The 18,596-nt window shown below is 43.8% G+C and overlaps 1 protein-coding gene across 1 annotated transcript in view; it reads left to right on the top strand.

Annotated features, from left to right (window-relative positions):
- Positions 1 to 13,196, top strand: part of exoc6b (exocyst complex component 6B) — a 63,498-nt gene extending 50,302 nt beyond the window's left edge. The window contains exons 18-20 of the mRNA XM_030430198.1: positions 9,368 to 9,509; positions 12,846 to 12,971; positions 13,168 to 13,196. Coding sequence (XP_030286058.1) covers positions 9,368 to 9,509; positions 12,846 to 12,971; positions 13,168 to 13,196 — 297 coding nt within the window. The remainder of the gene's footprint in view (positions 1 to 9,367; positions 9,510 to 12,845; positions 12,972 to 13,167) is intronic.
- Positions 13,197 to 18,596: the final 5,400 nt, after the last annotated feature.

Here is an 18,596-nt window from a genome sequence, read left to right as displayed (position 1 = left end):
TTTCCAGCACTTCTAAGAGGCTTTTCCTTCACCCCCACGAGCCCCGGACATGACCCCGTCACACACACTTTAAGACCCACACACACACGCATCCACACGGTGTGGGGGCCTCCTAAGTAGATCAGATGCTATGGATCTGAAAAGCTGGGTGGTATGACCCTCTGAAACGAGGTGATCGTATAAAAGAGTTGAATTGGATACTGTTGAAGAGAGTTGAGGGATGCAAAAATAAAAAACTACTTAAACTAGTGTTGCTGTTGATATCACTACTGCTGATGTACTTTCTAAGATTTTGGACCTTATTCAAGACTGACCTGAGGATAGGGTTAGGGTTAGAAACGGCAAGAGAAAGAGAGACCTAATCTGAAGAGACCAGAGAATAAATGGACTCGATCCAAAAAAAATACTGTAAAGTACCAAACGGCAACACAGATAGTTGTCGTTGCCCACTGTCACTTTGAAGGCGCAACCTCCAACTGTCTCAGAAACTGTCCTCCGTTACAAGCGAAGGATCTCACATCAGTTCTCACATCTCTGGCGAGCGTCCAACATACATCTTTTTCTTTGTCTCTGGACCACTTATCTGTAACTTACCTGTTTTTAAAGCTTGAAACAAGCTTAGCTAGCTAGATATACCGAGGAAGCTAAGATAAGAGAACGCACACAACACCAACAAAGATCAGCAGAAAAGAAACATGATGTGAGTGTGTTGACTTCACCAAACTGTACAGGTTTAATAAGAAGTGAGAAGGAGATGTACTGCACATCGAGCATCAACAAACATCTTTTCATTTTGTGTCCCACGTGTTACCAACGCCAAAAGCTTCAGTCTCATGGCAACCACTTTGAACCTGGGTTCAAATCTGATCATAAAACAATCACAGTTTCATGATGGTAGGGGGCGCATTGAAGACTGTTAGCCATCGGATCGTCCATCGCCCCAACCGTTGCGTGCTCTAGAGATCAACCCATAGAGGACTTTTAGAGATTTAACGATTGGTCAGGGTGGGAAAACAAATCCAAGCCAAAGTAATAACCCACTAACTACACAAATAAATCTTTATCGCTGAACATCATAGTACTTTATAGATGCTTAGTTCTGGATTGAAACATCAAACTCACTGGGAGCGATTCTTATTTTTGAGCTACTATTTCCCCTCAACCTCATTGTAGTTGAGAAGCCTGATACCACAATTTAGGAAACATAACTGGTCTATATCCTCTAAAGACTCCTCTGCTTGTCATGTAGGATCCTGAAAGGGTTAGCGGACCAGCCAGTCGGCCACAATCAGATTCAAGTTTCTACCACACCGGTTGACTTTAGTTCACTCCGACTGATATCAGAACTTAGAAGTAGAGGTAAGGGTTGCGAGGGCTTACTTGACCTACATTTTCAAGGTGTTTGCAGAAAGGAAAACAGTCCTCAAGGATCAGAACTCAAGCATCGCTGATTTGACGATATTGCGCATTGTGGTACCTCGACAAGTCACAGTTTAAGGTAAAAGAGGCAAACATATATAAGAGGAGAATCCAGAGTGTTTCAGTTGAACTCAAGTGGAAGACAGTTGAGGAAAAAGTGTGGAGGCTCCAGCACACTCAGGGGGTCGAGGTCAGATGAGGTTTGAGGTGGAAGACAGATATTGGAGAGACACCAAGAATACACGAATAAGTGATTTTTATGACTGTGAAAAAACCCCCCTGAGATGTTATGTAACTACCAGTAAACACGCTGAAACCCAACATGCAAAGATCACCGACCCGTCAGACTCACCATGACGCAGCAACATTGTTGCCCCAGTCTGTGTGTTTCTGCTTATGTGGTTGTTTAACAGCTCGACATGTAACAAGCTGGAAGCAGGCTCGCATTTCTTCAACACCTTCAGAGACGCACATATCCATTCGCCTCAGTTTCTCACCAGGGAGGAAAACGTTGCCCTCATCCAAGAGCTAATACGACCACTCAAGAGTTTAGTGTAAGCTAAATACTCGTAATCGAATTGAGCTCAGATTTAAAGATGGAACGATGAAGGCATGAAAAGGGCCTCTGGAGTGAAAACAATCATGTGAAAATCATAAAAGGAAATTCTGGACTCTCCTCTGAACCATCGTGCTCCAATTTTCTGCCTTGTAAGCTCCTTGATCAGACGTCTGCCGCTCACGGAGAAGGCTTGGCGGCCGCCGCTCCTCTGTGTGCTTACCGAGTTCTCCACGGTGCTTCGGCACGTCACAACAAATTGCCAGATAAAACCAGATTAGCATCATCTCAAGGGCCTTTGTGCAATAAATACTTTGCACACAGAGGTAGAAAAAGCTGCCAGTGACCTTGCAGTAATTTTATTTCCATGCAGCCGTTAAAGTCCTTCAGTTCCCCTTCAACTTCTCATGCCTCCCATTAATAACACGAGAGTTTTACTCTTCTGCCATCCGCTAAATGTTCCCGGTTTATGTTTCTCACCGTAGGGAACGCCCGTAGAACACGCGACCTTACCGGTGAGTATCTGGGTTGTTACGTAACGGAGTGATGTGTACCAAACCCCCCTGACTGACCTTGTTAACCCCTTCAACTTTTGACCCCGAATCCCCACCTGAGAGTTCACCAAACCAAGCATGTGAGATGGAAAAAAGGGCGAGTGATGCACGTTTGCCTGATTCTGTGTTCATGTGCCCCAAAAATCTGTGTCCCAACCAGGGAGGGAAATCTAACCAGCCACCTGCCACTGATGAACCATTTGTTTGTGTTTTTTGCACCAGAAGCTTTGGCAGGTTGCAGCATCGTGTGGAGGGTCCTGCTCCTCTCTAAAAAAAAAGAATACATTTCCAACCCTGGTGTCTGTCCGACCAGATGTGGTTTTAATTCCCTGAAGTGAACTTGCTTGCTCTGGCCCTTTTTTGTGTGTGTCAAGATTACATTAATAGAGAAAACACTCCAAAAATGCACCGAAACCAAAGTCCAGACTTCATTTTTGTGGTGTTTCTTGAGTGACGTGAACAAATACTTGCCATGATGCAGCAATCTGCGATTGTTCCACAAGGACTCGACCTTGATCCGCTCCCTTGAAGGTCAAACACACGAGTGGAATCCCATTTCCAAGTCGTGAATCAGAAAAGAGACCTGTAACCTTCAGATTCATCACCATTTTTTCCTGTCACAGATGTAGTGGAAGCAACACTGAGCTGGGGTGTCGCACGTCAGCATCATATTTTTCATGCTGTGATCCCACCTCTTGACTTTTGGCTGCCCTAACTTGCCGTTCCTGTGACTGACAGCTTTCTGGATGGACACGGAGCATATTATACACCGTGTCCAATCCCTTCCAGGAGTTGTGAATCAGTGCGTTATGGCGTTGCTGAAGCAGGGACTTATCGTGCTGCTGGGTTTCTAACTCGGCCTGCTTCTAGCATTATTGGACTGAAGATGAATTCAGCCGAGAGTGCTTCAAAAACAAACTGCGTCCAAAGTGGGAGGCGTTGTTTGGTGGAGATGCACAATCGATCTGTTATTACGCTGAATGCAATCACATATGAGGGTTCTGGTTGTTCCGACAAATGAGTCAAGGACTTTTATGTGGATTTCTTGATTCAGACATGATCTTAAAAAGGCTCAGATGTGGAAACATCCCCCATAAACTATGTTGAACTGAACACTCATTGTGTTTATTCGATCTGTTTTCAGTATTGGTTCATAACTTGTCGTTGTCAATGATGATTGTGTGTACAGCTAACCGATCAGGACTGCCAGAGTTTTGTATTTAACCACAGACAGATGGATTAATTTACCCCTGACAATACAATGTGTCTAAATGAGACCGCAAACACTCAGAGTTTTGTCTTGTTGCATTAAGTTAGCCACATTGAAAACAAAGATTTGTCAGGATCGCGTTGAAGTTGAAGCTTGTTTCCAGCCCCTTAACTCTTGGTTTGGATTCTTCAAGCTGCACTAATCAATACTTTTAGGACTAGTCCACACAAATGCATGGGTATTAACAACAAACTCAACATGAAATCGCAAATGCAGGCTGTCACGCCAAAGCAACAAGTGGTGATACGTCGTCTATCGTAAAATTAGGGTATATATATATAGAAAAAGCTTTGTTTAAAGAAATATTTATATACGTGTGTCCAGGGTTCTTATACTAACAATATATCAGATGACTGTGGATGTTGTTAAAAAGGGTCAAACCCACAGATGCTCATCAATCTACTGAGCATTTTAGCATCTTTTAGCCTTTGGTTTTTGTTTTTCCAGACCAGTAACTTTTGGTTCAGCCTCAAAGTGGTGATGTTTTCCACAAAAAACTCCAGGAAACTAAAACCAATTTATTAGAAATCAAGACAACTGAAAACTGATACTGAGACCGATCAAAAACGATGGAATAAGTACCATTTACTCAAGTACTGTTCTTAGTAACAATTTTCCAGGTACATCATTTGAGTATTTCCATTTTCTGCTACTTTGTACTTACTCTCCATTACATTTATTTGATAAATGAAGTTGTTTAGTTTCAGATTATTCAGTGTTTATAGGCAATAAATTGCCATACAGACTTTATAATCCAGTAGTCCACTTCCTGTTTCTACTGCGCCTGATTGACCCGAAAACTAAAGAAAGTAAAGTTGGAATTAAACACTGTAAAGTATAAATTATTAAGAGTTTATCAGTAACAACGCTGGTTAAAATACCTACTACATAACACTAACTATGTAACACTACCAGCTGTGAAGAAAATAAGTGTCTTTAGTTGCTAAAAGTTCCAATTTCTTCATCAGCTGGTTACTAACTGCGTCATTAACAATCTAAAAGTACTTAAAAAACAAAACAAAGAGGTTAAAGGTTGTGAAGAGCTTTTAAAGAGTGTTTTAACATCGTATGTCGTCACTTAATTCAATAGAAATGTCAAATATACTGATTAATTTAGCTTTTAATATCTAAACTATCAGTTTCAGCTCCTCAACATTGAAACTGACAGAAATGTATCGGCATATTTCAGTGTCATTCTCATCCGTCTGCATTCCTGTCATCACTCCTCCTTTTCCTTCCTCTTCCCTCCTTTAAACTCCTGTTTCTTGATTGTTCACCTTCATCCCCGCCCGACTCCACCAGCCTCGTCCTCTCCCCTCCACATCGCCTGCTTTCTTTTCGTCTCCTGTCTATTTGTTCAGCCGTAAGCAGCTGAGTAGCTTTTAATGAGCTCTTTGATGAACGTCTCTCGTTAGCTGGAAGGAGGGATGGAGGGGTGTGAGGATGGAGGAGAGGCTACTCTCCATTCTGTGTCCATACTTTGTCTCTCCTTCACCTCCTTTTCACCTTTGTTCCTTCTTCTTGTTTCCCATCCACCGTCACTTCACTGCTCCATCCCTCCATCATGCTCTCGTCTCTTCTTCTTGTCCTTCCATCACTTTGAATCCTTCTCAGTCCTTTCCTTTTTATTACTTCCTTTCCTCACTTTCCCCTCCTTTCCTCAACTCTTTTCCTTTTCTTGACTTGACCTGACCTCCCTCTGTTTTGTTTTCTCCTCTTTACCTCCCATTAATTTTTGTTCCTTACCTCTTCTCCTTACTCCCCTTCTTTCTGTCCTTTTGTTTTCTTTCCTCTCCTTTTATTTTTTCTTATACATCCTTCCCTTGTCTTTCTTCTTCCCTATCATTTCCCTTCTTTGTATTTATTCTTCTTTTCTTTAATTCCTCTCCTCTCCTCTCATTTAATTTCCCAACCTATCTTCAACCTTTCCTTTCTTTTCTATCTCTTTTTCACTCTACTTTCCATTCCTGTTCCTCACCTCACCTGTCCTTTCATTTCCCTTCCTTTCCTTCCTCACCCTTCTTCAACCTTTCCTGTCCTTCTCTTTTTCACCCTCCTTTCCTTTCCTTTCCTTTCCTTTCCTTTCCTTTCCTCACCTTCTTCAACCTTTCCTTTCCAATCCTTTCCTTTCTTTTCCTTTTCTTTCCTATCCTTTCCTTTCCTCACCCTTCTTCAACCTTTCCTGACCTTATCTTTTTCACCCTCCTTTCCTTTCCTTTCCTTTCTATTCCATTCCTCAACCTCTCCTTTCCTCTCCTTTCTTTCATTCCTCTCCTTTCTTCTCCTATCTCGCCTCCTCTCTCTCCCTCCCTCCCTCCCTCCTTCCCTCCTCTGTGCCTCAGGCTAATGGTTCCCAGTTGTCTGTACTGAACTCTGAAACGACACCCGTCCTGTCAGACAGACCTACCTGTGTGTTTGTGTGTGTGTCAGTCAGCCCGGGTTCACGACATGTAAATAGAATTAGCCTATTTCACGCTCAATCTCAGCCTATGATAACTGACCCCTGGGGCTGTGTGTGTGTCTGTGTGTGTGTGTGTGTGTGTGTGTGTGTGTGTGTGTGTGTGTGTCGTACTGGAGGATATCCGGCCGGTCGTAGGTGTGTGTTTCTCGAACATATGTGCTCGCACGTGTGCGCCGGGTGTGTAATTTGATTTCCCTTTGAGGTGAGCGCTGCTGCCTCCTGAATGAACTGCTGCTCCAGACTCTTTCCTGACGCTCACTCGCAGCTACAATGGGATCGTTCTGCTGCTGTCGTGTTTGTTATATAAGATTAGATGAATTTTATGGATCTCCGAGGGGGAGAACAGTTTATTACAGTGGCGCGGCGGGTCGAACGGCCGCCTGGGGAACAAACACAGGAAATTGTATTAAAGTATGTCGCTTTAATGACGAGATTACTTAATGAAATTGTTTCTTAATGAAAGCCAATCGATTAAACTAATGTGTCTGGTTGTGTGTTTTTCAAATTTTGCCAGACTAAGTTGATTTTTTTTTTTTTTTATTGTCTGGATTTGGTGTTCCAGGAAAAAAGGAAACAGAATTTGAACATTTTCCAGAATTTTTACAAAACGACTCGCCGCCTACATCTTGTTATTATTCATCATATCTTTGTCTGAAGTGTTGTTTCTCCAGCTGTACGGGAAACCAGTCTGTTAACCTTCGTTAAGATTAGGGTTATCTGCCTGCTTCTTGTTTGTCATTATGAAAACACAGTTTGGACCTGATTAACTACTGTAGAAGTTGAGCTACTGGTCAATATGTTAGCAGTCGGTCACAACACTTCTTTAGATTCTGTCTTCATGGTGCTGTTTATAATATCCGCCTGTCAGAGTTGTTATCATTTCATACATTAATTGACAACATAGCATACTAGCCAGCTTCCAAACTATTTACCTGTGGAAGCTTGTTAGCCTAATCGCTGATGTAGTAAACAATGTAGTTCATCCATGAGGCATGTGAATTGTCCTTCGGCTGCTGTGATGTGCAATAATGGATTTCTCATTTCTAATTCTTAGTTTCAGAACTAATGAATGGGTCTTTTAATCTATAACATGTCTAGAGGGGAAAAAAAAAAAAAGCTAATCACAATTCATCACATCTAAAACCCGAAAATTCAGAAGACGACTCAGCAAATTGTTAGTTGAAAGAAGCTGGAACGAGCAAATGTTTTGAGATTTTTGTTTAAGATACGATTTGAAATGATGAATCTGTTGTCAAACATCGCAATCAGTAAAGTGAATGATCGATTAGCAGCTCAATCATCAAGTTGTCAACCAACTAATTGATCTCTGGCTCTGAGGAGATCCGCTTGTTGTAGCGATCCCACTGGAATGAAGTGATGTTGCGTCACATTCTGCGGTTTTAAAAGCTTCTTGACTTGATTATTTTCATTAAAAGTCATTAAAAATGAACTCTTATGGGGATAAACATAAATTGGGGCAATGGATAAAGAAATAATCCCTATTTTTGACGGGAAGTTTTAAAGTTTAAATGAAATTTTGAAGTGCTTTTCATGCCAGAACACAATGGAACACTTTAAATTCAGGTCAAACTCTCCGAGCTCAGATTTGTGGGAAACTCATGTTGATGATTTATTCACGGCGGAGGAAGACGACGTACACAACCAAAGTAACACAGAGACACACGGTCACATATGTGCGAGTGGAGCTGTGTAAACACACACTGCAATTATATGATTATAGCAGATTCACACCAACACTTAAAGCCATAAACATTACACATAATTACACACGTGTTTGTCTGATTGTGTGTATATTTGCACACGGCGGGTGTAAACAGGCGTGTCCTGCTCTCATTGTGTGATAGGATGAAGGTATTTAAAGATGCAGGGCTGGAATAGAAGCACTGCTGTTTGAAGGTGTGTGTGTCTGTGTGTGTCTGTCTGTGTGTGTGTGTGTGTGTGTTTGTGTGAGCCAGACGCATCAAAGTCCCGTCAGGATTGATTAGCGTAATCAGGCGCTGCGGTAAAACATGCACTTCCTTTTTTGCTTTTCAGTCTTTATTTTTACTAGCGAGGGACAGAAAAGAAAGAAAGAAAGAAAGTTTTGTTTCCTTGTGATCTCAACATGTCGTGAAATCTGTGTTAATGGAATTCAGGACGAGGAAATGAAATAATAATGGAAGCGAAATTGAGTTATTTCATCATTAGGGGCAAAACAAAACAGTTTTCTCGCGGTGGATTTGTTTAATTTCACCCCGCGCTCTCCGTTTGTTCCCCCCGCGGCACTTCTTTCAAGCTCTACCTCATTTTCGGCTCGTTCCCTTCATCCCCCCCCTTTTCTTCTTCTTTTGCTTCATTGGCCTGGAATGCAGACGTCGGGGTCGAGACGGAGGCCGCGGCCGGTCGCTGAGATCAGACACACACGGTCGCGCAAACACATGTTTTCCTTTCTGTATTAATGCGTTGTCATGTACTTCCTCATCCGCCGCTTTTATTCTTATTATGCTACTTCATCATTCTGACTGCACCTGAACGCAGCGCGCTACATTAACGATGACTCTCACGTGAACTCTGATCACCGCCGTGTGTGTGTGCATCAATTAATGCTCGAGTTTCAGGCTCGCATGTGTCAGACGGTGCACCTTTGGTTCATACTTGTGTGTGTGTGTGTGTGTGTGTGTGTGTGTGTGTGTGTGTTGTTGGAGGGGTTTAGTTGGGTTTTGCCGATCGGGTCCAGTGTCCAAACGACTGAACCAGCATTCGTCAGGTGGAGAGAACGAGCAGCATGTTTGCTAGTTAGCAGGAGCTAATGTCTTGTTGTGTTGTACGAGAGTTTGAACATCCGCAAATAAAACCAGAGCTCTATCATTTGAGTGTACCGTCCCTTTAAAATATCTTCACTTGCTCTGACTGAGGTTCCAGCATTGATTCATCAAAGGTTTTCTTCTTCTTACATTCAACCTGTACAGGAAGTGATGCTCTTTACATTTCTGGAGAGAGAAGAAGAAGAAGATGTGTGTCTCCCAGGAAGAGATGAAATGTATAAGAGACCTCACTCATCTCTTCTTCCCTCTTCCTCCCTCTTTCTCCCTCCTCCTCCCTCTCAGGGTAAAGTGGCCCAGACGGCCTGCATGTCGGCCTGCAAACACATCTCCACCTCCCTGATGCAGCTGCTGCTCGACCCGGAGGTCCGACAGATCTCCATGGGAGCTCTGCACCAGATCCACACCGACGTCAAGGAGTGCGAGAGTGAGTGTCGACTTCTCCTCCACCCCATCAGTGATTCATTTACCGTAACGTCCCTCCTCCCTCAGTTCTTCCTTCGTCTTCAGTCTTCATTGCTTTCACTTTTATTCCCTTTTCTGCTCTATAAATCTGTTTTTCTTTCACTTCTACTTTCCCTTCTTCACATATTTTGTCCTAATCTCAATCTTTTTCTACACACGCGTTAACAGTCACATCCAGAAATGCAGACGCAAAGTCAGAGAGTGTATTTGAGCATCGATGCAATGTAGTCAAGTGCATTTACCAAAGTATTGTCCTATTCTTTATATTCCCACTTCAAATCCACCAAATATTGTACATTTACGCCTGTAGTTTAGTTACTAGTAGTCAGAGCCAGAGTAGTTATTTTATTTCATCAGCAATCACATTTAAAAATAAAAGAACGAAAGCCGATTTCAACAGTCAGAAAAATGCTGAATGTGGCTGAACTGAACAACTCGGATCTAATTAATGAATGTTAATATATGAAATGTTTACTTTAAGTACTATTTGTACTACTACTAAGTAATATTTAAACATATCTCTTTACTTTCACTCACTTTCAAGACTTTGGGTACTTTATTCAACGCTGTATTAAAGTATATTTATTACAAATAGCCGTCGCTCTGTACAGAAGTTTATGGCGCGTTAGAACAAGGTGGATTTAGGGGAAGTGCATCACACCAAGAGCTGCTTTTACAATAAGCTCGCCGTGCGTGCAGTTTGCATTTGAAGGCACAGGGGGCGCTATGGATCAACCGGTCACATGTTGAGGGGAGAGCGTCTCTTATAACTTCTGAAAATCTTCACTTCTTCTTCTCTTATGGCTCTTTTTCTTTCCTTTCCTTCACCTCTCCTCTCCCCACTCTTGCCACCGTCTTTTCCCCCCTCTCCATCCCTCCTCCGCATCCGATCCTCGTCGCCTTTTCCTCTTCCTCCCTCCCTCACCCATCCCTCCATCCCTCCATCCCTCTCCCCTCCCCGAGTTTGGCTTGTTTTTTGACAGCGCTCGCAGATAAAGGAGGCGGGGAGGAATGAAAGAGTGCGAGGCGTTGTTGGCTCAGTTTTTACATGATCAAGGTTCTTAGAGTCACAGCGCGGGTTGCACGGTGTGTGTGTTTGTGTGTGTGTGTGTGTGTGTGTGTGTGTGTGTGTTTGTGTGTGTGACGTGATGCGCAGCGACATCCGTGCAGTGCTGTGGAGGGGTTAGGAGGTTACGGAGTTACTTATTCAGGGCAGACGGAGGCCTCGGGTGGAGGAGGAGGAGGAGGGGGAGGAGGGGGGAGGAGGGGGGGGGCGGCGAGGGTACAGAAAAGAAGAGGCGACGGGTGAAATGGAAAGAGGCGAAAAATTTGAGGGATGTGAAGAATTCAAAAGGGTGGAGGGGGACAGACGGAGGAGGAAACCGCGAGACGGAGAGCGAGGAGGTGGGGATGGGAAAGAGGGATTAGGTTTAAAAAGGGGGGGAAAGGGATGAATGGAGGATAGAAGAGAAAGCGGCGAGAGGAACAGGAACAAGGGATTAACGAGGAGGGGTGAAATGAAAAGTGCAAGGTGGATGGACGGATGAAAGGGAGGATGGGACGGAGGGGATTAGAATAAGTATATGAAATGGAATAAAGCGTTTTTGAATGATTATAAAATGAGCGAGAGCGACGGATTCAGTCTGAGGCAGGTGAAATGAAAAAACGGAGAGCAAGAGGAAGAGAGCGACGGAGGGATGATGTGACGGAGAAAAGAGCGACAGGGTCACGAAGAGGTGGAAGTGAGAAAGAAAATGGATGAACAGAACGCGCATGAAGGAGGAAGAAGGGTTGAAAAAGACAGAGGAAGAGACACAGAAAGAAAACAGGGGGTTAATAAAAGACTGGAGAGAGATTGAACATTAATAAACCAACAAGAGGTTTGAAGAAAAAGCAAACTGGGAGAGGATTAAATGGAAAAAAAGAGGCTGATACAGAAGGATGAAAGAGGTCAGAGAAAATGGGATTAAACCAAAAAAAAAGGGTGTGAAATTAAAAAATACAATGAAAGTACACAAGAAGGAAAGATACATGGATGAGAGGAGGGATTAGAGGGATATTAATGGAGGAGGAAGTGAGGGAGGGACGAGGAGGAGGAATCAGAGATCAAATGGAAGGAGGTGACGGGGAAATGGACACCATCAGGAAGGTCTGTTTCATTCATTCAACCGTTACAGGTGGAAAACGGCAACAAATCAAAAGGATAGTCACGAGACATTGAGGCAGCTTTGAAAAGGAGAATAAGTCAAAGAAAGAAGCAACAGTCTCTCGTCTGAAATGTTTACAGAGTTCTGATTGTGACCGTCTGAGAGAACGAGGTTGGTTTTATGAGTCACAGGCGATCTCTCTCCGACCTCGTCCAGGTCGTTTCTGAGCTCAAACGGAACAAAACCATCAGGAGACGCTCGTACGGATCGTTGTTAAAGTTTAAAAGACCTTTTTTTCGTCGTGAAGATTGGTAGAAAAGATGTGTAATGAAGGACGTGAATATGGAGAGAGTGAGAAAGGTGAATGAGGGGGAAAATGTAGCAGTTAGCACGCGAAGGTTTGGTTTAGAGAACAGGATGAAAGGTTAGTTTAGCCGATAGCTTCACTGTTCGTGTGTGTGTGTGTGTGTGTGTGTGTGTGTCTCACGGGGGTCACTGAAGATGGCAGGCGTGTAATCAGTGCGTTGGTGTGTCTGTGTGTGTGTGTGTGTGTGTGTGTGTGTGTGTGTGTGTGTCCCGAGGTGAAAAAAGAGATTAGCCACAGGCCTGCTCTCCCCTCTCTGAGCGGCACTCCTCTTTTCTCTCGTTCCCTCGCTCAGAATACCAGTCGGCTTGTTTACGGGCGCCAACTGACGCCAAGACCCCAGCTCACACTCCGTACGACCCCGACACACACACACTTACACACACACACACACATACAATCACGCACACACGGGCGGCACCCCGGGTTCAAAATCCAACAGTCCTCAACTGTTCTCAAACATGCGGGCGAAGCGCTGTACAAACAACAAATAAACACACACACACACACACACACACTCTTTCTCAACAAGACCCAGCGACATGACTCTAACACCCTGCCCTCCCCTTTCCCTGCCCTCCTCCTCCCCCCCCTCCCTCCCTCCCTCCCTCCCTCCCTCCTCCTCCTCCCCAGGCTGTCATTTGTCTGCCAATCTATCCCGATGCATAGCGAATCCGACCAGGTCTTTTATTATTCCGTTTTTCACCCTCTTCTTTTTCCTCCTCCTCCTCTCTTCCCTCTCTCCGGGGGTGGACTGGGGGGGGGGCGGGTTTGTATTTTCCCACAGGTTTTGCCAGAGCCGGCCCGGTCGCAGGCTTCCAGGGTGACACGTTGCTTCTGGCCTTCAGTGACTTGAGACAAGTAGGTCTTTGTCTCCCTCGTGGTCCTCTCTCCTTCGTTTTCTTCTTTCTCTGTTTTTTTTTTTTTTCTTCTCTCCACTATCTTTTTTCTACCTCCTCCTCCTCCTCCCCACCCAGCGTCCTTTTCATCCTTCCTCCCATCTTCCCTCACACCCCCCTCAAGACGTCCTCCTCCTCCTCCTCGTCTTCCTCCTTCATTTGGTTTTCTGATTTCTTTTGTTTTGTCTCTCACTTATTTTTCCACAACAGTCTCCCTCTGCATCTCATCACAAGTCTGATGAAGAAGGTCAGACGAAGGTCTATTTCACCACTTAAAACTCCTTATCAATATCAATATCAATCATACTCGTGTTATTCTAATATGATGAATAACTGTGGAAAACATCTGTTTGTACTCACTTTCTGATGAGTGCGGCTACGTGTCAGGCAATTAATCAGTTGGTCTATTAAAAAATATTATCACAGTTCCTCTGAACCCGAAAGATTCTCATTTACTGTCAGAACTTAGAAGGAAAAGCAGCAAATCGTCACATTTACGAAGATGACACCAGGAAATGTTTGACACTTTTTCTTGAAAAATGACCGAAACGATTAATCGACTGTCAGAATAGTTGGAAGACTCATTTTCTTTCGATCAGCTAATCTATGAATTGACTGATTGTTACACCTCAGGGACCCGGACACAACCGACCAAAATAAAATATCTTGCTTTATTGACAAAAACTTGCACTTGATTTCAATCTGATCTCAATGGCGGAGTCCGCCACCGATCCAACGTGCTCAGCTGGCCAAAAAGCTGCTGACGACAGTTGACTGGTGCCAACGATGCGGGACAAACCACAACAACTAGACGACCATCGACGGCTGACCGTTACATTCTCACACTAGTTTAATCCTGCATTTATTTTATCTGCAGTGTAAGATGAAGCTGAAATGTTCTAACTGAGCAGAACGTCCCACCCTCCACCAACAGACTGGAACTATGACGCTTCAGTAGCTTTGATATCTTGTCAAACACTCATCCAACGTTTACTATGTCGAAATGTTGCGGTAATTCTACACATCAGCTCAGGATGACTTCATCAGCCCCTACGGGCCGACCTGGGTCCTCGGACCTGATATTGAGAAACGTTTTGAGTTCAGGAAGTGGACCCGTCTCTGCGCTGGGAGCGTCTTGTTTTGGGGTCCTGGGAAAAACGGAGCAGAACCAGCCGGAGGAGGGACAGAACTGGACGTCTCCGCTGTGTTCTGCTGGAGAATACAGGATGTTGGGCGGTGTGTGTGTGTGTGTGTGTGTGCGCGCGCGCAGTATTTCGACTTTTTTTTTTTTTGCGAAAAAAGCGTTTGGCAGGGAAGTGCGTACGTGCGTGAAAGCGCGTGCGAACGATCTCGCCATCGATGTTTTCGAGCGTTTTTTCTTTTCTGGAGAGACTTCGGTTCGTGTTTGTGTGTCGGTCATCGCCGTTGAGTGTGTGTGTGTGTGTGTGTCTGTGTGTGTGTGTGTGTGTCATCGTTGTGAATGTGTGAACCAGGGCGGAGAGCCCAAGCGAGAGTTGTGTGTGGCTTTCTGGCTTCGCTGTGTGTGTGTGTTTGTTTGAAAGTGAGTGTGTGAAACTGAGCGTAGAAGCGGGTGCATGTGTGTATATGTGTGTGTGTGTGTGTGTGTGTGTATATGTGTGTGTGTGTGTGTATATGTGTGTGTGTGTGTGTGTGTCCGTTTGTGTGTCATCGCAGTGAATGTGTGAAACAGGGCGGAGAGCGACTCAGAGTTTGTGTGTCTGCCCGTCTTTGATGCGCATGCTCGTGTGTGTGTGTGTGTGTGTGTGTTTGTCGTAGTTGTTGTGGAGTGTGTGAAAGTGGGTGGAAAGTGTGTGTCTCTATTTTTGTGTGTGTGTGTGTGTGTGCGTGACAGCGGATGACGGATGGGCCGGCAGGACGGAGCAGGGGACGATGAATGAGGTGACAGACAGAGACGGATAGCCCTTTATCCCTCCGTCACAATCCCTCTTTCTCTCTCCCTCTCTTCTCTTTCTCCGCCTGTCGGGATGATGCAGTGCCTCTTGTTCTCTCGCTCGGAGGAGGAGAAGGAAGGGGGGAAGATGGGGAGAAGGAGAAAAGAAAAAAATTGCATTCATCCGGCATCGATGTTTACTTCAAACCCCCTCCTCCTCCTCCTCCTCCTCCTCCTCTCTCCTCCACTCTTTTCCCACTTTTGCTCCCCATCTTCCTCCCGTTTCCATCCCCTCCTCCCTTTTTGTTGATCAGAATCAGTTGACTCCATCGCTCCTTTTGGAGTTATTCAGCCTCCTTTTGCTTCTTTTATTTCTATTGTTTTGGTTTTTTTCGGCCCTCATTCTTATCATATCAAAAGAATTCCTCTCCGCCCCCCCCGATACGCGCTTTCATACGTAAGTCTCCGTTGCGTACACATCTGCCCTCGGCGCATCTTTTTGTGAGCGCGTGACATCCGCATTCTTTCAGGTAAATTTGTCATCTTCGTCGTGTCGACATGCGTGCTCATACGTGATGCTTCCTGAGTGTGTGTGTGTGTGTGTGTGTGTGTGTGCGTGCGTCTTTGTGTGTGTGACCCAGTGGTGAATGGTCGATAAATCACGCTGACGGGGCCGTTTGTTGTGTGGTCGGGTCCCGGTGTTCTGGAAGGTTCCGGGGTCCTGGGACAGGGCCGAGACAGGAGTTCCCCCAGGACACACACACACACTTTCACACATTCACACACACACATGCGCTTCCTTAGATACTTCGATGGACACACACAGCGAGTGAGATGAAAACGTGGTTTGTCTCCAAGGAGGCTGAAGACGCAGAATCAAGAGCAGCGACGTCAGAGAAATGTTATTCACTGTGATGTTTTCACCTTGTTTACATCACTTTCACACTCAACCACACATAAAGAGCTGCAGCGAGTCGTCAAATGAAAATTGATTGCCTACATTTTTAGGATAATCAATCAAAAAATGCTATTTTTCCGAGAAAAATGGTGGCTCCAGCTTCTTAAATGTGAGGATTTGCTTCTTATCTTTGTCATTAATGAAAACAAATGGAACGTCTTTTGGATTTTAGACAGACAGACAAAGTTTTAAAGGGCTGCTAGTGACTTAACTACTTTAATTGTTGATTAATCTGCCAGAAAATGGGGAAAAACGTTGCTCAAAGCCCAGGAAGAAGTCCTCAGATGTCAAAAATATTCAGTTTACTGTCAAAGAGGAGGAAAGAAAACAGAAAATATTCACATTTATGAAGCTGGAATCATAAAATTTTGACTGTTTTTTCTTCTTAGATAATTACTCAAACCGAATTGAGTATGAAAATGATTGATTTCAAACATTTTAGAAACAAGACAGCCGATTTATAGTGGAAGCAACTGTTGGTTGTAGCCGTAATACTGTCAAAAACAATAATGTAGGTGTGTTGATACAGAATCTGAGTGTTTTATTTTCCATACCAGAGAAAAATGTTAAATTCATCAGTGTTTTATTTCATAAGCCTTAAAAGTTCCTCACCACAAAACAAACACAGCCTGAAATCAGCTAAAAATTCTGTTTTTAATCAGAAATATCTGATCAGACAAATCAGGAACTGAGCCTGAGGATCGATGTCGCCTCTTGGTACTCTGACAGGTTTCAGTACCCAGTGCTGCAGACACAAACCGCTCGCTGCCCACAAAGTATTCAGGTTCCATACCAGCTCCGAGTATCGTCCTGTTCCTCCTCCGGCAGAGTCTGAACGTCTTTCCATTTGTCTTCCCCCCAAAAAAACAGAGACTCTCGCTGCTTTAACAGATGGGAAAGTTCTCAAGTTCCTCTTGCATGAGATAAACATAGCAGCGTCCCAATTCCATACCAACACTGTGAAGTATACCGTGTATTAGTCTGCAGATTATACAGCTTTTTGTCCTTTTATTACTGTTCTGCTTTGGACGGCTGCTGTCAGCGTGTGGCTGTTTTATTTTCCTTTGCATGTCATTGAGTTGTTCGACAGTAACATCCATCAACACCCCTCAAAGAATCTGCCAAAACGCCGCTGGTGATTCAACCTCATTGGCCCGAACACAAGACCATATTTTCATTCTAGAAATTACAATTGAAAAGGTCGAGGTTGGATTATTTTTAAGGACTAGACATCGAATATTCACTTTTTTACATGCTTAATGTTGCGTGGCTGGTTTGAAAGTGGTTCATATCTTCGATCTCCTTCCAAAGACAGATGTTGGAAAAGGGAAGTTGTCTTGTAATGAAAGATTTCTTTTGGGTTCGGTGCAGCGCTGAGAAACACAATCTACAATCCGCTGAAGTTCATTCGTTGCCAGTTAAAACCGTACGGAGGCGGCAGTCAACAAACTTGCCAGCATGTTTGGCAATTTTTCTTTCGCCCATCACTAGTTCCCGAAAACCTTTTTAAAGGAGACGCAGTTCATTCCAGCCTCAGACATCTACACGTTGTACCGGAATGACTACATGGATAAACAGAGCAGAAATCAGCGCTTTGGACCGAACTGTGTCCAACTCGGTGGGAATCAAAGCCCCTGTCAGAACTGTCTGTTCAGTCTGGCTACGGACTTGATCTCCTGTTTATGTTGAGCTCCAACATCAGATGTCTGGTTCACTATTTTCTGTTATCAATCCAGAATCTTGTCTGTAGCCTCTACCTCAAAATATGTCCAGAGTGTTTCTAAAAAGTGAAACCACTGGATGTTTTAGCGAGACCTCTGGACGACGTCCATCCATGTTTGTGGCGCAACAATCCGATATTTTGAGAGGAAGTCGGGCAGCTGAACCTAAACAAACGTAAACAGGTTTGAAGTTATCTGTGGTACAGAAATGTACTTTGCCAATATTAATTCTGTCAATTGAAGTGTTCAAAACACAAAGATTACACAATATGAAATGGAAATAAACAATCAAATCAATCGGTTCTAATAACGTTGGTGAACGTCATATTTTAAGTGATGTGAGGAAAATGTAGGACACATACACGGCAAAAAACTCAAGCTACCAAGTGTATTTGTCGAAGTTCTAGTCGGAATACACTCTAATAAAAAAACACTCTCTTTACACTTAATAAAAGACACAACTGTGGCACTCAGTAGAGTGCATACCTCCTCCGAGGCCCAAACGAAACCCTGGAACGCAATCATGCCTGATCCAATACAAGAGAAAACATGATTTCATTTTCTAGATCCAGATTTTCATTTAGATCTGATCGCTGACTATTTTTTAAATTAACATTTAGGCATCATTCCCTGAGAAATGATCGAAAATGGAGAAAAATGTAACAGTGTTAAAGAAAGTGAAAAAAATAGAAACCGATCAGCCATCAAACTAAAAAACAAACCAGAAAACCAACAAACCAAATGTTTAAAATGACTTTTCCTCCATGTAGATGTCACCTGACTATCACCTCGTGCTCGCTAGTTTTAACTGAATTCACCTAATTAATACAACACACCCGTGACCCGTTCACCCTGTTGTTACACTGAACTTTCTCCTGGTTCCTCCTGCGTCAGTCAGTCGGACTTTCACAGTTCTGACCAAATATCTCAGACTGGAGAAGGAAAAAAAAAGGCTGAATCACTGTAACAAGCTTATCTGAGCTGTCAGCAGCGATCTCCTGTTCTCTGCAATTGCTAAATAATTTGGTGAGAGTAGGAGGTTGGTGTT

This window comes from Sparus aurata, chromosome 10 (assembly GCF_900880675.1).
Source record: "Sparus aurata chromosome 10, fSpaAur1.1, whole genome shotgun sequence".
In the NCBI taxonomy this organism is placed as follows: Eukaryota; Metazoa; Chordata; class Actinopteri; order Spariformes; family Sparidae; genus Sparus; species Sparus aurata.
The sequence above is the reverse complement of the archived record's forward strand: the minus strand, read 5'-3'. Positions and strand labels throughout refer to the sequence as shown.